This window comes from Sabethes cyaneus, chromosome 2 (genome assembly GCF_943734655.1).
Source record: "Sabethes cyaneus chromosome 2, idSabCyanKW18_F2, whole genome shotgun sequence".
NCBI classification, from domain to species: domain Eukaryota; kingdom Metazoa; phylum Arthropoda; class Insecta; order Diptera; family Culicidae; genus Sabethes; species Sabethes cyaneus.
Window position 1 is genome coordinate 165706218 of NC_071354.1, and position 17852 is coordinate 165724069.

The 17852-nt window shown below is 40.7% G+C and overlaps 2 protein-coding genes across 2 annotated transcripts in view; both read left to right on the forward strand.

The window, feature by feature from the left end:
* Positions 1–6896, forward strand: part of LOC128738511 (calcium-transporting ATPase sarcoplasmic/endoplasmic reticulum type) — a 42767-nt gene extending 35871 nt beyond the window's left edge. Inside the window, exons 6-10 of the mRNA XM_053833711.1 lie at positions 633–2699; positions 2760–2875; positions 2939–3175; positions 3267–3384; positions 3487–6896. Of these exons, the coding sequence (XP_053689686.1) occupies positions 633–2699; positions 2760–2875; positions 2939–3175; positions 3267–3384; positions 3487–3687 (2739 nt within the window). The 3' untranslated portion in view covers positions 3688–6896. The remainder of the gene's footprint in view (positions 1–632; positions 2700–2759; positions 2876–2938; positions 3176–3266; positions 3385–3486) is intronic.
* Positions 6897–13591: 6695 nt separating this feature from the next.
* LOC128737201 (coatomer subunit epsilon) lies at positions 13592–14796 on the forward strand. The gene is made up of 3 exons (XM_053831791.1): positions 13592–13813; positions 13882–14156; positions 14210–14796. Exons 1-3 carry the CDS (start codon positions 13712–13714, stop codon positions 14748–14750), a joined length of 918 nt encoding a protein of 305 aa, XP_053687766.1. The 5' UTR covers positions 13592–13711; the 3' UTR covers positions 14751–14796.
* The last annotated feature ends 3056 nt before the right edge of the window (positions 14797–17852 follow it).

Sequence of the window (17852 nt, forward strand, 5' to 3'; positions counted from 1 at the left end):
ACTACATACCACCAACACTGCGTTCAATTATCAAAAGCACACGGTGCAGTGCAGATAAGAGTCGATAGGCATCGGGTCACTCCGAACGGTACTTATACTAAGTTTTCCACGCATCTCAGCTCCGGACAACAATTCCGACATTGTTGTTTTTGTTGGGGTCATCAGTATGAGGGTAATGTTAAACTATATATGAGAAGGTTTGCAACGGAATACTATTTTATTATTGATAAATAATAAAGTTCAGTCAACGGAAACTCAAGTTTTTTTTAATAAATTGCCTGACTCTGCTAACAAACCATAAACAAATAAATATTTTTGACAAATAAAAAATTGGAATGTCTTTTTCCAAACATAGCAAAGCCTAGGTGCTATATTGCGTTATCGAAACTTGACCTTCTGTTTTTATACGACAGACTTCGCAGCCAGCTGTTAGAGTGCAGGACAATTGCAGGGCCAGTTGCTACGATCCTATTGACTCTAACAGCCAACAGCCTTTTCCAAACATATTTCTTTTAATAAATATATCAAGTAATGATACAACAAATAATCAAATTTTCGGATACAGCGTAGAATCGTCAAGCTTAACCAAATAAAAACCCTCACTCAAAGCTATCTCTTCCTTCCCCTCACAGGAACGTAATGCCGAATCCGCCATTGAAGCCCTGAAGGAGTACGAGCCCGAGATGGGCAAAGTGGTCCGCGGCGACAAGTCCGGTGTGCAGAAGATCCGCGCCAAGGAGATCGTGCCCGGCGATGTCGTTGAGGTGTCGGTCGGTGACAAGATCCCCGCCGATATCCGTCTGATCAAGATCTTCTCGACCACCATCCGTATCGATCAGTCCATCCTGACCGGTGAGTCGGTTTCGATCATCAAGCACACCGACCCGGTGCCCGATCCCCGTGCCGTCAACCAGGACAAGAAGAACATTCTGTTCTCCGGTACTAACGTGTCCGCCGGTAAGGCCCGTGGTGTTGTCATTGGAACCGGTCTGAATACCGCCATCGGTAAGATCCGTACTGAAATCTCGGAAACTGAGGAAATCAAGACCCCACTGCAACAGAAATTGGACGAATTCGGTGAGCAACTGTCCAAGGTTATCTCGCTCATCTGTATCGCCGTCTGGGCTATCAATATTGGTCACTTCAACGATCCCGCTCACGGAGGCTCTTGGATCAAGGGTGCCGTGTACTACTTCAAGATTGCCGTCGCCTTGGCTGTCGCTGCTATCCCAGAAGGTCTGCCAGCTGTCATCACCACTTGTTTGGCTCTGGGTACTCGTCGTATGGCCAAGAAGAACGCTATTGTCCGATCTCTGCCATCCGTTGAAACCTTGGGTTGTACCTCGGTCATCTGTTCTGATAAGACTGGTACACTGACCACCAATCAAATGTCCGTCTCTCGTATGTTCATCTTCGAGAAAGTTGAAGGCAATGACAGCAGCTTCACTGAGTTTGAAATCTCCGGATCTACCTACGAACCAATTGGTGAGGTTACTCTGAAGGGCCAGAGAGTCAAGGCTTCCGATTATGAAACTCTGCAGGAATTGGGTACTATCTGTATCATGTGTAACGACTCCGCTATTGATTTCAATGAAGTCAAGAAAGTATTTGAGAAAGTCGGTGAAGCTACTGAGACCGCTCTGATTGTCCTGGCTGAGAAATTGAATCCATTCAATGTTGCCAAGCAAGGCCTTGACCGCCGTTCGTCCGCTATCTGCGTTCGTCAGGAAATTGAGACCAAGTGGAAGAAAGAATTCACTCTGGAATTCTCGCGTGATCGTAAGTCTATGTCCAGCTATTGCGTTCCATTGAAGGCATCCAAGCTTGGAAATGGCCCGAAACTGTTCTGTAAGGGTGCCCCAGAAGGTGTCCTGGATCGTTGCACACACGCTCGTGTCAATGGCTCCAAGGTCCCACTGACCTCAACTCTGAAGAACCGCATCTTGGATCTCACTCGTCAATATGGTACTGGACGCGATACCCTGCGTTGCTTGGCCCTTGCCACTGCTGATAACCCAATGAAGCCAGAAGATATGGATCTGAACGATTCCACCAAATTCTATACCTATGAAGTTAACCTAACCTTCGTTGGTGTCGTTGGTATGCTTGACCCTCCGCGTAAGGAAGTCTTCGATTCGATCGTTCGTTGCCGTGCCGCTGGTATCCGTGTTATTGTCATTACTGGTGACAACAAGGCTACCGCCGAAGCTATCTGCCGTCGTATTGGTGTGTTCAAAGAGGATGAGGACACCACCGGCAAGTCGTACTCCGGACGTGAATTTGATGATCTACCAATCAGCGAACAACGTGATGCTTGCTCCCGTGCCCGCCTGTTCTCACGTGTAGAGCCGGCCCACAAGTCCAAGATCGTTGAGTACCTGCAAAGCATGAACGAGATCTCCGCTATGACTGGTGATGGTGTCAATGACGCCCCTGCTCTGAAGAAGGCCGAAATCGGTATTGCCATGGGTTCGGGTACCGCCGTAGCCAAGTCCGCCTCCGAGATGGTGTTGGCTGACGATAACTTCTCCTCCATTGTTGCCGCCGTTGAGGAAGGTCGTGCCATCTACAACAACATGAAGCAGTTCATCCGTTACCTGATCTCGTCCAACATCGGTGAGGTCGTGTCCATCTTCTTGACTGCTGCCCTGGGTCTGCCGGAAGCTTTGATCCCCGTCCAGCTGCTGTGGGTCAACTTGGTATGTCGGTTGCGATGAGGTTCGAAAACGATCGAAAGCTAAACTGTTTTGTGGTTCTAGGTTACTGATGGTCTCCCAGCTACTGCCCTTGGCTTCAACCCACCGGATCTGGATATCATGGAGAAACCACCACGCAAGTCTGATGAAGGTCTTATCTCTGGATGGCTGTTCTTCCGGTAGGTTAAAATAAATAACTTGCAGAGGCTGTTGATTGATTAATCTTATGTTTTGTGCGACAGTTACATGGCTATCGGTGGTTATGTTGGTGCCGCTACCGTCGGAGGTGCCGCCTGGTGGTTCATGTACTGCGAAAACGGTCCACAGCTGACCTACTGGCAGTTGACTCACCATCTGGCCTGCATTGGCGGTGGTGATGAATTCAAGGGAATCGACTGCAAAGTCTTCAACGACCCACATCCGATGACAATGGCTCTGTCCGTGCTGGTCACCATTGAGATGTTGAACGCCATGAACAGGTTCGTTTCGTTGGTGGTTTTAACCAATGATTGCTGTTTTTTCTCGGTTGGTTTTGCTTCCAGTACGGTAGATAACTTTTCTCTTTCACAGCTTGTCTGAAAATCAATCTCTGGTCACCATGCCGCCATGGAGCAACTTGTGGCTCATCGCCTCCATGTGCCTGTCGTTCGCACTGCACTTCGTCATCCTCTACGTCGAAGTTCTGTCGGTAAGTGTTTCGGAACCGTTCGGAACTTGCTTCCCAAATCGTTTAACGATAATGATTTTCTGGGAGTGAATTTTTCTGATGCATTTTTTTTCTTTTCCGCAGACCGTGTTCCAGGTGACTCCACTGGATGGCGACGAATGGCTCACTGTGATGAAATTCTCGCTACCAGTTGTACTGCTCGACGAAATCCTGAAATTCGTCGCCAGAAGGATCTGTGACGGTGAGAGCTATATCAAAACTATGCATTGGCTAGTGTTAGCGTGGGCAGTGTTCTTTGCTTACATTCTTTGGGGTCCATACTAAAAAAAAAACAAATACATTCATACGTTAAACACAACCCGAAGGAAGCTAAAAGTTACGGCAACAAAAGCTAGAGACAAAAAAACAACAGTTAGGCGATTTAATGAAGGTTAAGTTAATGTTAAATTTTTCTCGGGAAGGAGCATAGGTTATGTGGAGCGGAAACTCGGAAAAGCAAATCTACACCTGCAGACGATTGGGTCAGCTGTGGTTTTTCCGGCTGTTCTGCCGGGCAGCCATGTGTGCGATTGGTTTGAAAAGTTGGCTACCACGCCAGCAAACGCCGGAAAAAGCACAGCTGACGACGACTGCAGTCCGCGGACACTGGCGTGTTCTAAGTAATTCGCATGCATGTGGTCGAGTTTGAGCGAATGATTTTAGCGAAACTGAACTTAGAAGCTGATAGTAATTGTTAAGTGATTTGTGATTGCAAATGATTGTTGAGCGATTATTACTGTTTAGTTACTGTTCTTACTCTTAGGATTCCTGATATTTAGCTGCTTAGTTGCCACTTTAAATGTCTATTCCTTCCCTGTAAGATACGCGTATAACTAGGCACGAAAGCGTTTCGTTCAATTTTAAATCTCAAACCAAGGATGGACCCCATCGCGCATCTTTTTTTACTATTAACCTCTACTTCCCTACATTACAAAAGATCAACATGTTAACTGCAAATCATTATAAAACGTTGCTATACAATCGTATATATTTATATACATTTCATCTAAAAACAAACAAGAATTGTAAATTGAAATGCAATATTAATAATAATATATTATACACCAACACAAGTGTTAAACAACAGAAAAAAAGGTAAACAGCAGCAACTTTCTTGGAGAGCTGTAAACTCTAACAAACTTTCATAACCCATTACGCTGTTCCACACCATGAACGAAAAATGCATCCGCACAGTTACACTATTAACCCTTACTGCAAAACTAAGAAGAAAACAAAACTAAATCCCTAATGCTATGATATGACACTGGCAGTAAAAGATTCGTTTCGTGTAATCTAAACTATAGTTAAGTGAAATGTGTTTGAGTGGCTTTTCAAGCGTAAATTATCGTAGAATCGTATCCCAAAAGCTTTTGAGTTAATGCGCCCCCCTTTGTATGAGTGAATTATTAGCCTGGTGACGAGAGTAACTTATTTAATTTAATAACAATCCCGCCAATACATCGATACTGCGGCAAAACACACTAACCGACTACTTTCGTTGCTGTGAGTTTAGCCGATTATTTCTCTAACCCTTTACTTGTACCAATTTGGCTCATCTCGCCAAATGAAGATGAAGACAAACCAACAATAACACACACGTGTAAGCAAACACGCTAATAAACGAACAATGATTTCCCGCGTAACACCGATGGTTCTGCTTTTTATTTACCTAGCTAATTGTTTTGTGCGTAGTATCTTTAGATTGCTCTCCTAATCTGTGTGTGAATCACCTTGATGAAACCTAAAAAACGAGTATCTTCCAGAAAACAGTAATTATTACTTTGACAAGTAGGATTTAAATTTGCACAGTAAGAGGTCTGAAAGCGGAGGAAAAAAACCAATACAAAAATAAAGAAAAAAAATGACTAAACCCTACTTTTTACCTATCCCAACGTTTGTCCTATCTCAGAGTTCCGTATATAGTGCTTGTTCGAGGGTGACGTGAGTTGACTTGTTTAGAGTCGGTCCGTGTCACTTAAAGCAAAGACCAGCGCACTCATACGGACGAACACCCCGAGGAGAACTGTAGTTTTTGTAACCGATATCAAAGACTTAAACAAATTTTACTCTGCCGTTTTATTATTGATGTGACAAGAAACTCTCACAACAAGTCAGTCTGTTCGTAGCATCATAACTCACACGTTTTTTCTCACAATACTTTCTAATCATTACACTTAATGAAAAATGAATAGGAAAAAAAATCTAGAAAAATCATTTCTTTGCACAACTCTTTAAAACAAAGCAAAATCTATACGTAAAAGTTATCCTTTCGGGCATCCTTCTCTCCTGGGTCGGAAATATAAACTAGATGTTAACCGGAGTAAACGCTAAAGTTTATAATTTTTCAAATTTTTGGTTGCTTCAATGTACCGTAGCATGGCCAGATTTTTTGCTTGCTCTGGGTTGAACCAGGCGCTCGTTTCGTACCGCTTTCAGAACAAACAAAATGGTACTTATTTTTGATTAATTTTTTTCGAATGAGTAAAGCTTGCATGTGCCTAGACAAAAAAAATACTTGACTTTCGTAGCAACACAACCAACAGCAAAACTGGGAGCAAAATTCGATCCATCCAGTGGGCAGATATTGGTTACGCGCGCGCAAAACTTAACCAGCCATTAACATTTGCGGGTTGATGAGGCTGTTGAAGGCCGTTTGTTTGTTAGCATTTTATTTTTGAAATGTTATTTTTCAAACAGCGCTGCTGCGTGCTTTATCCTCCGGCAGTGAAATCCCGAAAAAACGTTTTTGATGTTGCTCGTATCGGAATATGTTGCTTCAAGTGTTTGAAAATAAAATAATAAAAAAAATGGCAATGGCACGAATTGTCGGCTGAAGGGAAACCGTAATTAGCGTAATTATAGATAAATAGTAATATTTATGAAATTGTTTTACATAATTTCTTTCCTATTGCGATTCGATGAATTCTTTTTAGGGCAAAATTTATCTCAGCTTATCGTAAAGAAATAAATGCTGAATCGGTTGACGACACAACTACATACATAATACATACAACAGTTAGAGAAATGATGTAAGACAGAAATCATTAGAACTAATTCCACATACGTGAACCGATTTACAGTAGAGACTCCGGTAAATAGTGGAGTCTAAAAGGTTTAGCTGAACGAGTAGACGATACAAACCAATAAAATAATTGTTATCAATAACCCCTGCAATTGTTGATAAATGGAATCGAGCTAGAAATAACAAACCGAACAACCTTTCGCGCTGAACGCAATTGTTCAGACATAAAAATATTAATGAAAAAAGAGATATGACTGTGTGAGGTTTGTTAAACAATAGTTTTTTACTTCAACTATTAAATTAAAAAAAAAAGAAGCAGGAAAATCAGCAGCAAACGAGTATGATTAACATTATTGTAATGAAAATCAAAAGACTACACTGAAGTCTTACCGAAAAGGGTGAACATGAAAATAATATATGAAATGCATTTTAAATATATTTAAAACATTAACAAAACCATCAGTGAGAGTGTGTTTACTATTTTTTTTACTAACCCGTAACATTTTCTACCTCAGTTAGCCAAGACGGCCGTTCTAGAGCAGGCGACAACCTGGAAAAAGTCCCAGCCAGTGATCGTTCGCTCTTGGCCAACGGAAACTTTGACCCGAAGACGCATTCTTCACCACAGTCAGACGACCATTCGTCCGACCTGCAGCCTGAAACATGATTTGCTTGCTCAATCATCATCAATCATTACCTCAAGCTAACCCTATAAGGAACTCCCCTGGAGACTGCCGGGAGAATCCACCCTGTCTAGCATCGTCGCAACCAGCAACCAGCTGTGAATGCTTTACATCTCTCTCTCGCGCGCGGCTCGTTTTTTTATTGCATGGATTGGGCAAGAAATATTAAACCGAAGAAACTGAACTAGTATCTGCACGAAGTCCAGTCAAGTCACACCACACCGTTTGGACCACTTCTTCATGCTTGCGTTTGCGTCTGCCTATCATCATCTCTTTCCTTTTCAACCACCAACCTCACTCGAGTAAGTATCATTCCGTTGAACTGTGATGATGGACACCCCCACCTTCCTCGTTGTGGAATTGTTAATCAAACGTATTGGAGGCAATTTAGTAAAAGTGATAATGTAAATACCAGTACCTACTACGTGTATTAGTGAACAAGTTTTAGTAGCGAACATACTATTACTAATAGAATAGATACTATTTGCAGTTTTGTGTAATTAATATTTTTTACAAATGTAACTAAAGTAATATGGTAAAAAGCAAGCAATAATATTTACGATTGGTTAAATTTAGCTTAAATTATCATTATTAAAAGCAGTTTGGTCGTCATTTAATTGTTGGATTTTAAAAGCAGTTTTTATCCTTTAAAAAATAATTCGGTTTATTAAATGTTATAGTCAGATGGTAGGGCCCATAACCTGCACACACCAATTAAAGGTGATAAAGTAAGAATTAAAAACAACGGTTCCAATTGATTATAGAACCAATCGTACAGTTATTGCTATTCTGATGCCGATTTCAAAGCCAACTAGGGTCGTAGTGAACAATCGCGAGTACAATGTTGTTAATCGACAATTCTACCTTTTCTCCACAGCCAACCCTGATTTCCATTAAGCCATCCAACAAGCTTCTTACTGTTTCACCAAAACACCACCACTCATCACTAGTCCTCAAAAATCCCGAATCAATGCCAAACAAAACCAGCCGAGTTCACATGCTTCAATCCAACAACCCTGTCCGGCATTGTGCTGTGCCTAGATAACAGCAGGGCGGGGCCAAACGTAATATCCAAGGAATAGCAGGCGATAATCGTTCTAGGAATCAAACAAAACCATGTGTTTGCTTTCGGCCGGCGTGCAACCGCACCGCAACCGCAGCCGATGACAACGAAGACGACGAAACTCGTCCGTCCCGAGCCGAAACCAATCATCACCATCATCCCTAGGGTCGAAAATCAAACCCCTCCCGTGTGTGTGCCATCCAGCAAACTCATCGAAACCGAACCCGTGCTTGTGTCGTTGTTGTACTGTATCCACATATCCTGAATCACCATCTGCAAACAAAAGCTTTCCATGGAACCAACCCTCTCTCGATGTGCCGTCGAGCTTAAATCATCCAACCATTTTCGACACTTTTGACTTATATTGCAATTTGTGCAGTGATATAAATCTAAGTCGCCGATCCAGCTATCTCTAATGCACATTTAATTTATTTTTAGTGATAGTCCCCGCAAAAGACAGCACATCTTTCCCTTTTTTCTATTCGTTATTTACTTTATCAAAACAATGAAAGCTTCTTTAACTACCCAACTGTTTCCTCCAAAATCACTTACTTCCTGATGGAAAAGTGTATCAATTCAATCTATGCTTCAACACTACTGCAAATCCATAAAAGCTAGCCACGCCTGCCTTCCCGAACAAGTAGTAGGCGTGGTTCGCTAAGCCTGGCTTCATTTCCCCGTTGAATGACAATCTTCCCCATTTCAGTTTATACGTTAGTAATTAAGTCGCTTCGGTTTTCGACAACCAAAGACAATCATCACTTAATTATCTGTATTTATTTTCCCGTAAATTTTCTTTTTTGCTTCTATAGCCACCGATGTTATTAAGACCTGGGAATAAGCTAGTAGATACTAGTACCGCCTACTACTATTACTTCTACTACTACTATTACTACTCGACGCAATGAAAAGCTTTTTTCAGAAACAGCACATGATTCAGCACAATAAAGCCATAGAATAATAAAATACGAAACAAATAAAAACAACTTAGAGTTTATAGCAAAAGCGTTATATTCTGTTAAAAAAAACCTACGGAAGATCGCCGACATCGAGATTTCTTCCACACACTAATGATAGAGGAAGTATTAAAACAAAAGAACAGACGAAGCAGCAGTAGTCAAAATATCTGATTCTTCAGCAATCGACCAAAATGACAGCAGAGTTTTCATTTCCTTTTCTCGATTTACTTAAGGACAAATTCGAATTAAACATAATACCAAATAGTGAGCGTGTTCCAAACAAAAAAAAAAAAATAACAATTAAAACAACAGCAGAGTTTTGTCGAAGTTTTCTTAATCAACAGCAAGTCAGACGAGAAACGACATGCAGGTCCTTTTGGGGTAGAATAGAGCATTTCTCAACAGCAAACAACTTTTTACCCTTTTTCTAGTGAAAACCAAAAAAAATTGAAGACATTTTTCTCTCATTTACGTTTAAGTTTCGAAACGGTTCTGTTCGTTAGTAACACGAAAATTTTAATTTTGTCTGTTAACTTCTTAAATTATTTTCATCAGTTAAGTTCACCTAATGTTATCACAGTTTAGTTCAATTTTCATTTCCTAAAAATGAGACAACATTGTAAATAAGTTAAGAAAATAAAAGTGAACAAGTTTGAAAAGAGAGACATCATCTTGTTGAGTTGTAGTCATCGAAATTAAACTTAAAAATGTTAGATAATTTACAAAGCAACTTAATTTAACTAAACAAAAAAACAAAAACAAATACCATTGTGTGACGTTGACCGCCATCTTTAATTTTATGTCATTTCATCTTTGTTTAAAAAAGTTAAAGTTTCACGAAAAAATGAATAAAAATCGTTAAAACCACCCACAGTGTTATCTCGACGATTTCAGAAGTGTTTTTCCTTTTAGCTAGGCTTTCCGTTCGGATCATGAAATGATAGGACTTTACAGCCTATTCGTTGTAGCTGAAAGCAGCAGGTTTTTTTTCTGTTTTAAAATATATAGTCCCATACCGGTGAGCCATTGTGCGAAAGCAAATCGGATCATTCGACGGAACGGGAGCCGCCCAGCAGCCATCGCTTGCGAGGATCGTTGTTTGGGGATAAGAAAAAACAAAAAAACAAAAACAAAAAGTCAAATTGAAGCGTTTTGGTTAATCAATGTATTATCAGTGAAACCAATATGGCTGGGTTAGAACAAAGAAAAGAATGTTTGTGTATACACAGTATACTGTATAAGTTATTTAATGAATTGATGGATCAATAAATGACTTTTGAAACGAGCGAAGAGTAATTTTCTGCGGTGCACGAAACATGTGATGACACACTCAAAGGAGAAAAACCTCTGCGCAAAAAAAACAGGTAAGAAGTAGGTAGGGTAAAGAACTAGTTTTAAGCAGTCTAAGCGGGTCACTGATTGTTTTACCTTATTACAAGCGATGGGTTGACTAAGTGGGGGATATCAGCATACCAATCTTCTTGCTATCTTTAGTTCTTCCAGCTGTTACCATTAGAAGACACTATTGTTGAGCTAAACTTTTGATTTTTCGCTTTAAAAGTTGGAGCGGCGGAACTAATTTTGAACAGACCGAACCTATTTTCACCCGCAAGGTGCTTTTTTAAGCAATCCTGAAATCTGAATTTTTTTACGTCCCCTTAAAAAATCCCTCGAACTTTTCCCCCTATTCAGTAAGTTCGCGTTCCTATCCGCGACCTACTAATCGGCATCTGATGCGTAATCGGCATAGCGTATCGGCATAGATGCGTAAAATGCCATCTGTCTAAATTGTTTATCGGGGCATACACTCACCGCACCGTTCGGCAAACGGTATTCGTCGTCTCTTTTATTCTCTGGTGTTCTTATGGGAAACTGCGAGTTTGACGTCTCACTCGCTGTTCATAAGGATGGTGGGAGAACAAAAGAGGTAAACATAGCAGTACAAACCATCCGACTCAGAACAGTGTTGTCAAAGCAAATAACATTGAAACACATCGTTGCTTTATTAAATCACTGAGAAAATCTTCGAAAATTATTGAAAAAGCTGTCTTTTGTGTTGTTTTTAGTAAAGAAAAATTAATTATGAACATACATTTCTCTTGAAAGTATTGAACCACGTTTTCACCATAGGAGGTTTCAGTTAATTTCAAACTTAAAATTCTTATTTCCAGAACCGAAACAGTGTCTTGGCAACACGATAGTTCATCAGTTGTGCTGCAGCTGCTGCTATTGGTGAACAGGTTCCGTCAATTCAGAATTTGTTTTCAGTTTTGTTAGAAAATAATAAAACTTTCGGCTAGTGACAAAGCCTTAGATAATACAAAAAAAGAGAGTGAATAATATGGTATGTGACAATTGAGTGCTTGACTTTTAGAGTGGTTGTAATCAGTGCTGAAAAATGTGATGGATTCGTTAGTAGCGAGGTGGCGATTGCCTTCAGCAGCTGAAAAATGTACGTTTTTGGACAACAATTTTTAATTCATCATATTTCTTGTCGGAAACCCAATAAATTGTGTTTGTGTGAATCAAATGTATGGTTAAGTGATTTGTGAAGATGATCCTATCAAAAGATTTTGAAAATATGAATAAAAAAGTGCATTTTCGGCTCATTTATGTTCAACTGATTAAAATAGGTGACACTGCTTAACTCGTTCCTTACCCTACGTGTCGCGGTGTGTCGTATAAATTGCCACAGATTATATAGATCAAGGTGTTATTTACTCGAAACAATGCTGGTACTGGTCTGTCACCATCATTACGTTTTACAATTATTACGCTCAAACATTTCTCTCGTCCAGGCTTTAGGTGAAATACGTGGTTCGCCTCATTGGGCAGCTTACAGCGTTTGTTTCCTTTTTTTTTGTGGGCAGGGAACATAACTGGCTTAAGTTTTCAAAGGGTCGCATAATCAACTCTTTTACATGCATTATGCAACCTTTTGAAAACTATAGCCAGATATGTACAAATTTCCAACACGGGAAAAATCCCGCTTGAAATGGCTATTCGAAATAAACGGAGCAACGGTGTCAGCAAGCAGGCTATGATGTATCTCTTCAGGAATACGGAAGGTCCAGGTCCGTTGGATCCAGGATTAAAGGATGACTTGAGGATGGATACGGCATTCGAAACCATCTCGACTTTGATATCAATGGCACCAAATGTTGGGATACTTTTAGCTGCTAGGGCAACACGGCCAATTTACTTTCTGAAGATGCATCCCTGGCCTGGGTTGCTAAATTAAACTTATTAGATTATCACATTCTATTATACCGATCATTTCCGGCATTCTTCATTCCACTGCCAAGCAAGAAAGGATAGGGTAGATTCATTTAGCCTTTGCCCCCTCCCCAATCTTCGCCACCCAGGTAAAACATACTTTTACTATACAGCTATCCCCCCAATAAGAACGCTAATAGGGATCGCCTTAATGGAAACCTTCTTAATGGAGTCTACGTAACATATGGCAATTGACTTAATTGGTTCTAACATGGAATAACTCGTGATCCTGACCGTATAGTATTATGGAATTGTCTTACTATACGTGGTGCTAATTATGTAATATTCTTGAATAGGCTATATCTTGCACTGATGACTACCTAGAAAGAAGGGGGGGGGGAGAAGGTTACTCAAATGACTGCCCCGCCTCATGATGGTATAGAAAATAGCGCAGAACTGACTCATTACATTACAGCACTCTCCGTTTTATTTCAAAATTTATCGTTGGGGCGAACCAACCACAGGTTGAAAGCCACATCAAATAGTAAATAAATAAATAAATTCAAAATTTAGCGGATTTTGAGTGTCTCGGCGCCTCTGTAATCTATAGTGTCTGTAGCTATGAATAAATTAACAGACCAACAAAATATCAAATGGGGAGTTTTGTGGTTTTGTTCTATACGAAATTTTTTGGGTGTGTACAGGTTTGTCGTTCGCGGTCCTTGCTTTCGTTACCGACCGCTATGAGGCACTATCAGCATTTTCATTTTCTCGCAGGGGTGTCAGATACGCAGATTTGGCTTCATGTTTCATAAATATTGCGGCGTTTGCGAGTTCCGTCGATTCCAATAAGATGCATATATTTGAAACCTCCACAGTTGTAGTTTATGTAGTAAATATTTAATTTACGTGTAGACTTTCTTAAAATGAATTCAAATTTTTGAATATTCCGTGGGGAAGACGGAAGTCAGAAACTGATTAAATGTCGACTAACATTTGAAAGGGGCGGATAAGCCACCTGTCAAACAGAACGAGTGAGAGTTCATTTTCCTATGCTGCTCCAGCAAAAAATAACTCTCACTCGTTCTGTTTGACAGTTGGCTTATCCGCCCCTTTCAAATGTTGGTCGACAAATAGTATTTTTGACTGCTTCGACCGCTTTGACAAATCCAATGGCATCTTTGCGCATGTTGTCAAACGATTGTTTACGTTTTTCTCGTGAGTGTAAATTCCACGTCACTTTTCATATTCATGTTTTTAGCAGTAAAAATCTAAAAATTAAATTAAAATTGAATCTTTTCAATAAATTTATTCAGATTAATAAGTTTTAATTTCTCCGTTGTCTAGTGATCAAGCTGATTACAAAATGAGTCGCAATTCAAACGAAGTCGATGAGTTGTTTGATGTTAAAAATTCATTCTACATCGGTAACTATCAACATTGTATCAATGAAGCACAAAAGATTAGTGTAAGTAACAATAGCGATTACCTATAATTAAAGTCTAGTTTTTTACCAAGTACAATTACATTTGACAGAAACCTTCGGTAGAAAAGGATACTTTTCTGTACCGGGCGTATATCGCCCAGCGTAAATACCGGGTGGTATTGGACGGAATACGACCAAGCAGCGACAATCCGCTGCTTCCACTGCGCTACTTAGCCGAATACTTATCAGATAAATCTCGTCGCGAAGCGATTGTAAGCCTCTTTGATGATAAGTTCAAAGGGGACATAAGTGAGTTGGAAGTAACATGGATCATTGTTGGTTCCATCATCTACTGCAATGAGGGAATCTATGAGTCGGCGCTGAAGTAAGTTATTTGGACTGCTCATCCAACACCATGTTAATATTCATACTTTGTAGGATTTTACATGGTAATTTCAATCTGGAATGCCTATCGATGCAGCTGCAATGTCTCCTGCACATGTCCCGGGTCGATTTAGCAAAGCAGGTATTACAAACCATGCAGGAAAAGGACGACGATGCAACTCTTACTCAGCTGTCGCAAGCTTGGCTGAACATTCAATTGGGAGGAGAAAAACTTCAAGACGCATTCTTTATCTTCCAAGATTTCTGCGATAAGTTCTCTCCATCATTGCTTTTGCTAAACGGACAAGCCGTTTGCTATATCGGTCAGCAAAAGTACGACGATGCCGAGAGCGTTTTGCTGGAATGCTTGAACCGCGACCCAAATGATTACGATACGCTGATCAATCTTTTATTGTTATCACAACAGAAGGAAAAGAACAACAGTCAATTCAACCGCTATCTATCGCAAGTGTTGGATCAACACAAGGACAGCGCGTTGGTTGCGACTTATAATAAGAAACAGACAGAGTTTGATCGGCTCGCACTTCAGTATGGTCCATCTAATAATAAGTCTATCAGCGATATCGTTGCTTGAAGTTGGAAAATTGTATGCACGAATTCAATATTAAAAGTAATGTAAAACAAACTAGCTCGAGATGTACTAAGACTAACTGCATTGTGAACTGTACGCCATGTTGCAATCTATACCTGGACCCCCGTTCGTTTGACCGTTTTTAATCTGAACACTTTTTAATTTGAGCCCCGTTGGTTTGCACGACGTGCAAATTAAAAATGGTTCAAACGTCATACTCGATATGACATTTGCTTATGCAGACAATGCACATAAACACGTTTTGTTTGTGCTGATCTAGCGTGTGTAATCTGTTTCACATTGCGTTTTCCCAACGATTATGGTAGAAATCCGATCGGAGAATGAAATATTCGCTGCTTGCAACTGCCAACTGAATCAAACCACCAAAACAATAACAAAGAGCAGGGCAACCAGTTCACACAAGTTCCAGCATATTGAGGGTTACCAGTTGTTCAAATTAAAAACTAACCCCGTTAGTCGCATGAGGAATCGTTCAAACGAACGGGGGTTCACTGTATATGAGTCACTCCACGGGAAATTTACAGTCAAAATTTTTTTTTCTCGGAATATTTTTTTTACGTTCTTTGTTAAAAAAAATCGACACGTATTTTTTTATTTCGATGTTACTGTTGAAATTCGCAAGATATGATTTTTTTTAAACTATTGGAATAGGTATGGTATATACCATACCTCCTCTCGATTGTTTTTCAATAGTTAAATAGTGCATTTTTATAAACAACTGCATTTTTTTCAAAGTTGGAACTTTTTTTCTCGATTTTTCTTATTTTTAAATATTTGCTGATCTTTCTCGAAGAAGCATGCAAGCATGGAGAAATGAAAACTCTGGAAGTCATGAGTTTTTCAGCGCGTGTGTTAATGTGAAGCGAGCAGTTATGCTCAATCGATGTTCTAACCCACGGGCAGCTTCATAACGAGGCCGCCTTTGATGCTATTAAGTGTAGCGTGTCGTTGAAGCGCGCGCGTTCGTCCGCTCGTTTGCATTAACGTGCGCGCTTCGATATAAAAATTCGTACTTAGATTTTGAATGAAAGGTGTTGCGGACTATTTTTGGCGGAGTACAAACGAAAAGCGGAGAATGGCGGAGGTATATGAATCACGAGCTACAGGCACTGCTTGGAGAGATTTCCATCGTACACCTGGCGAAAGTTGGGAGACTACGGTGGGCCGGCCACGTCGCAAGGATGCCGGACGACTGTGCAGTGAAATCCGTTCTCTTCACAACCGCACCAGCACTAGGAATAGAGGCTAGATGGCTCGACCAGGTTGGAGGCGACTTGCGTGTATCGAGACGCGCGACTAATTGGCGACGAGTAGCCCAGGACCGAGTACAATGGAGAGGAAGTCTTGATACGCAAGAGCCACCCCGGCTCTCGGGTGCTAAAGTAGCAGTAGTAGTTTAGAGTGTATTGTTTACAATGTTTTTCGAAAATTGGAAAAAATGGCGTCATCGAAAAGCTCGCGGCGTTGCTTCATTTTACGCAAGCACCTGGAAAATTCTCAACTCTCTCATCATGGATGATGAGACTAACGTCAAGGCGGACTTTCGGTAGTTTCCGGGGCTATTGTACTTCATCACCCAGCACAAGTTTGATGTTCCAGAGGAAGTAAGGATGCAGAAACTTTCAAAGTTTGCCAACAAATACATGATTTGGCAAGCGATTTACTCATGTAGCAAACCGAGTTCGCCGTTCGTGACTACCGGGACTGTAAACGGGCAGATTTACTCCAAGGTGTGTCTACAGAATAGGGTTGCCAAGTGGCCGGTTTTTGGCCGGCCCGACCGGTTTTTCACTTGTAAAGCCAGTGGCCGGACAATCCGGCAAAAAGGCCGGGTTTCCGACTGATTTGTAAAGTTTCCCGATAATTTTATTAGCAATCCTGAGTAGTGCATCATTGAAGATAACCAGTTTTGCAGTGACAATACCTTGCTTCTAGCGGTAATATACTTAAAATTGTCCGCTAGCGGCCAGAAGCAAGTAGTGGTTCTAAAACTAGCTTTTGGTTGCGCTTGCGACCCCTTTTTTGAAGGCAGGACCAACCGGCCGGTTTTTGTAATTTTCCGACTTGGCAACCCTAACAGAAGTGTCTGTAGACTGGCCTATTATGAAGCAGGCACTACGGAAGCATTCCAAGGAGGTCAAATCTGAGGAAGACATGAAGAAAAAGTAGGTTTCCATACAGAAGAAGCTACAGCGAGATGTTGCACAAAACTTTTTGAGCAGAGTTAAGCGTAAGGTGCGAGCATACGGTTATGGTATTGAAGTTGTATGAAATTAATATGCCAAATGCTTACTAATGGGTTATATTTTATTGTCTGAAAGTTTGAAACGGATCGGTAAATTAGGTAATTTTCTACAGCGTTTCTTCTGTGATGCAATATGATGAAGGACACCCTTTAATCAGTCTTTCTTTTACATCTAGCATAGCACCGACTGACCTTCGGCCCCGTTTGCGAATGAAGCTGTCAACTGCCTGCTTTGTTGATTTTAAGTTATCGGCTTCTCCGTAAAAAATGTACAAACAAGACACATTACACATTTTAGGTAAACCATGTAATACGGTGTAAATATTGCGATGCCACAGAGTGGTACGATGGGATTATCTGGCCCATGTACAATAAAGGCGACAGGCAAGAAAATTTCACATATATGTGAGTACTGTAGTGCGATCATCCTTCTCAATATTGTCTAGAAAGTAATTTCTCGAATCATCCACCACCGTTTCTCACCAATAGTGAACAGATTCGTGGAAAGTTACCAAGTCGGCTTCTTTGAAGGACGATTAACGTGGGACTAAATCTTTACACCTTGGTTGATACTGAAAAAAGGCCGTGAGTTCAGAGACCCTGTGCACCATCTGTTCATCGTCTTTTGAAGCTGCATGTGATACTATTGATTGCAAAGAGCTTTGAAAACACACGAACGATAATGGCTTTTTCGGAAAACTGATCCAAAGCAAAGTACATGCTGGTTAATGGAACCGAAACTGACCAATGCTACTGAGGCAGTAGTGTAATGATCGATAGTGATGAGTTCGAAGTTGACGAGTTGACGAATTTGTCTACCTTGTCTCTCACCAGTGATG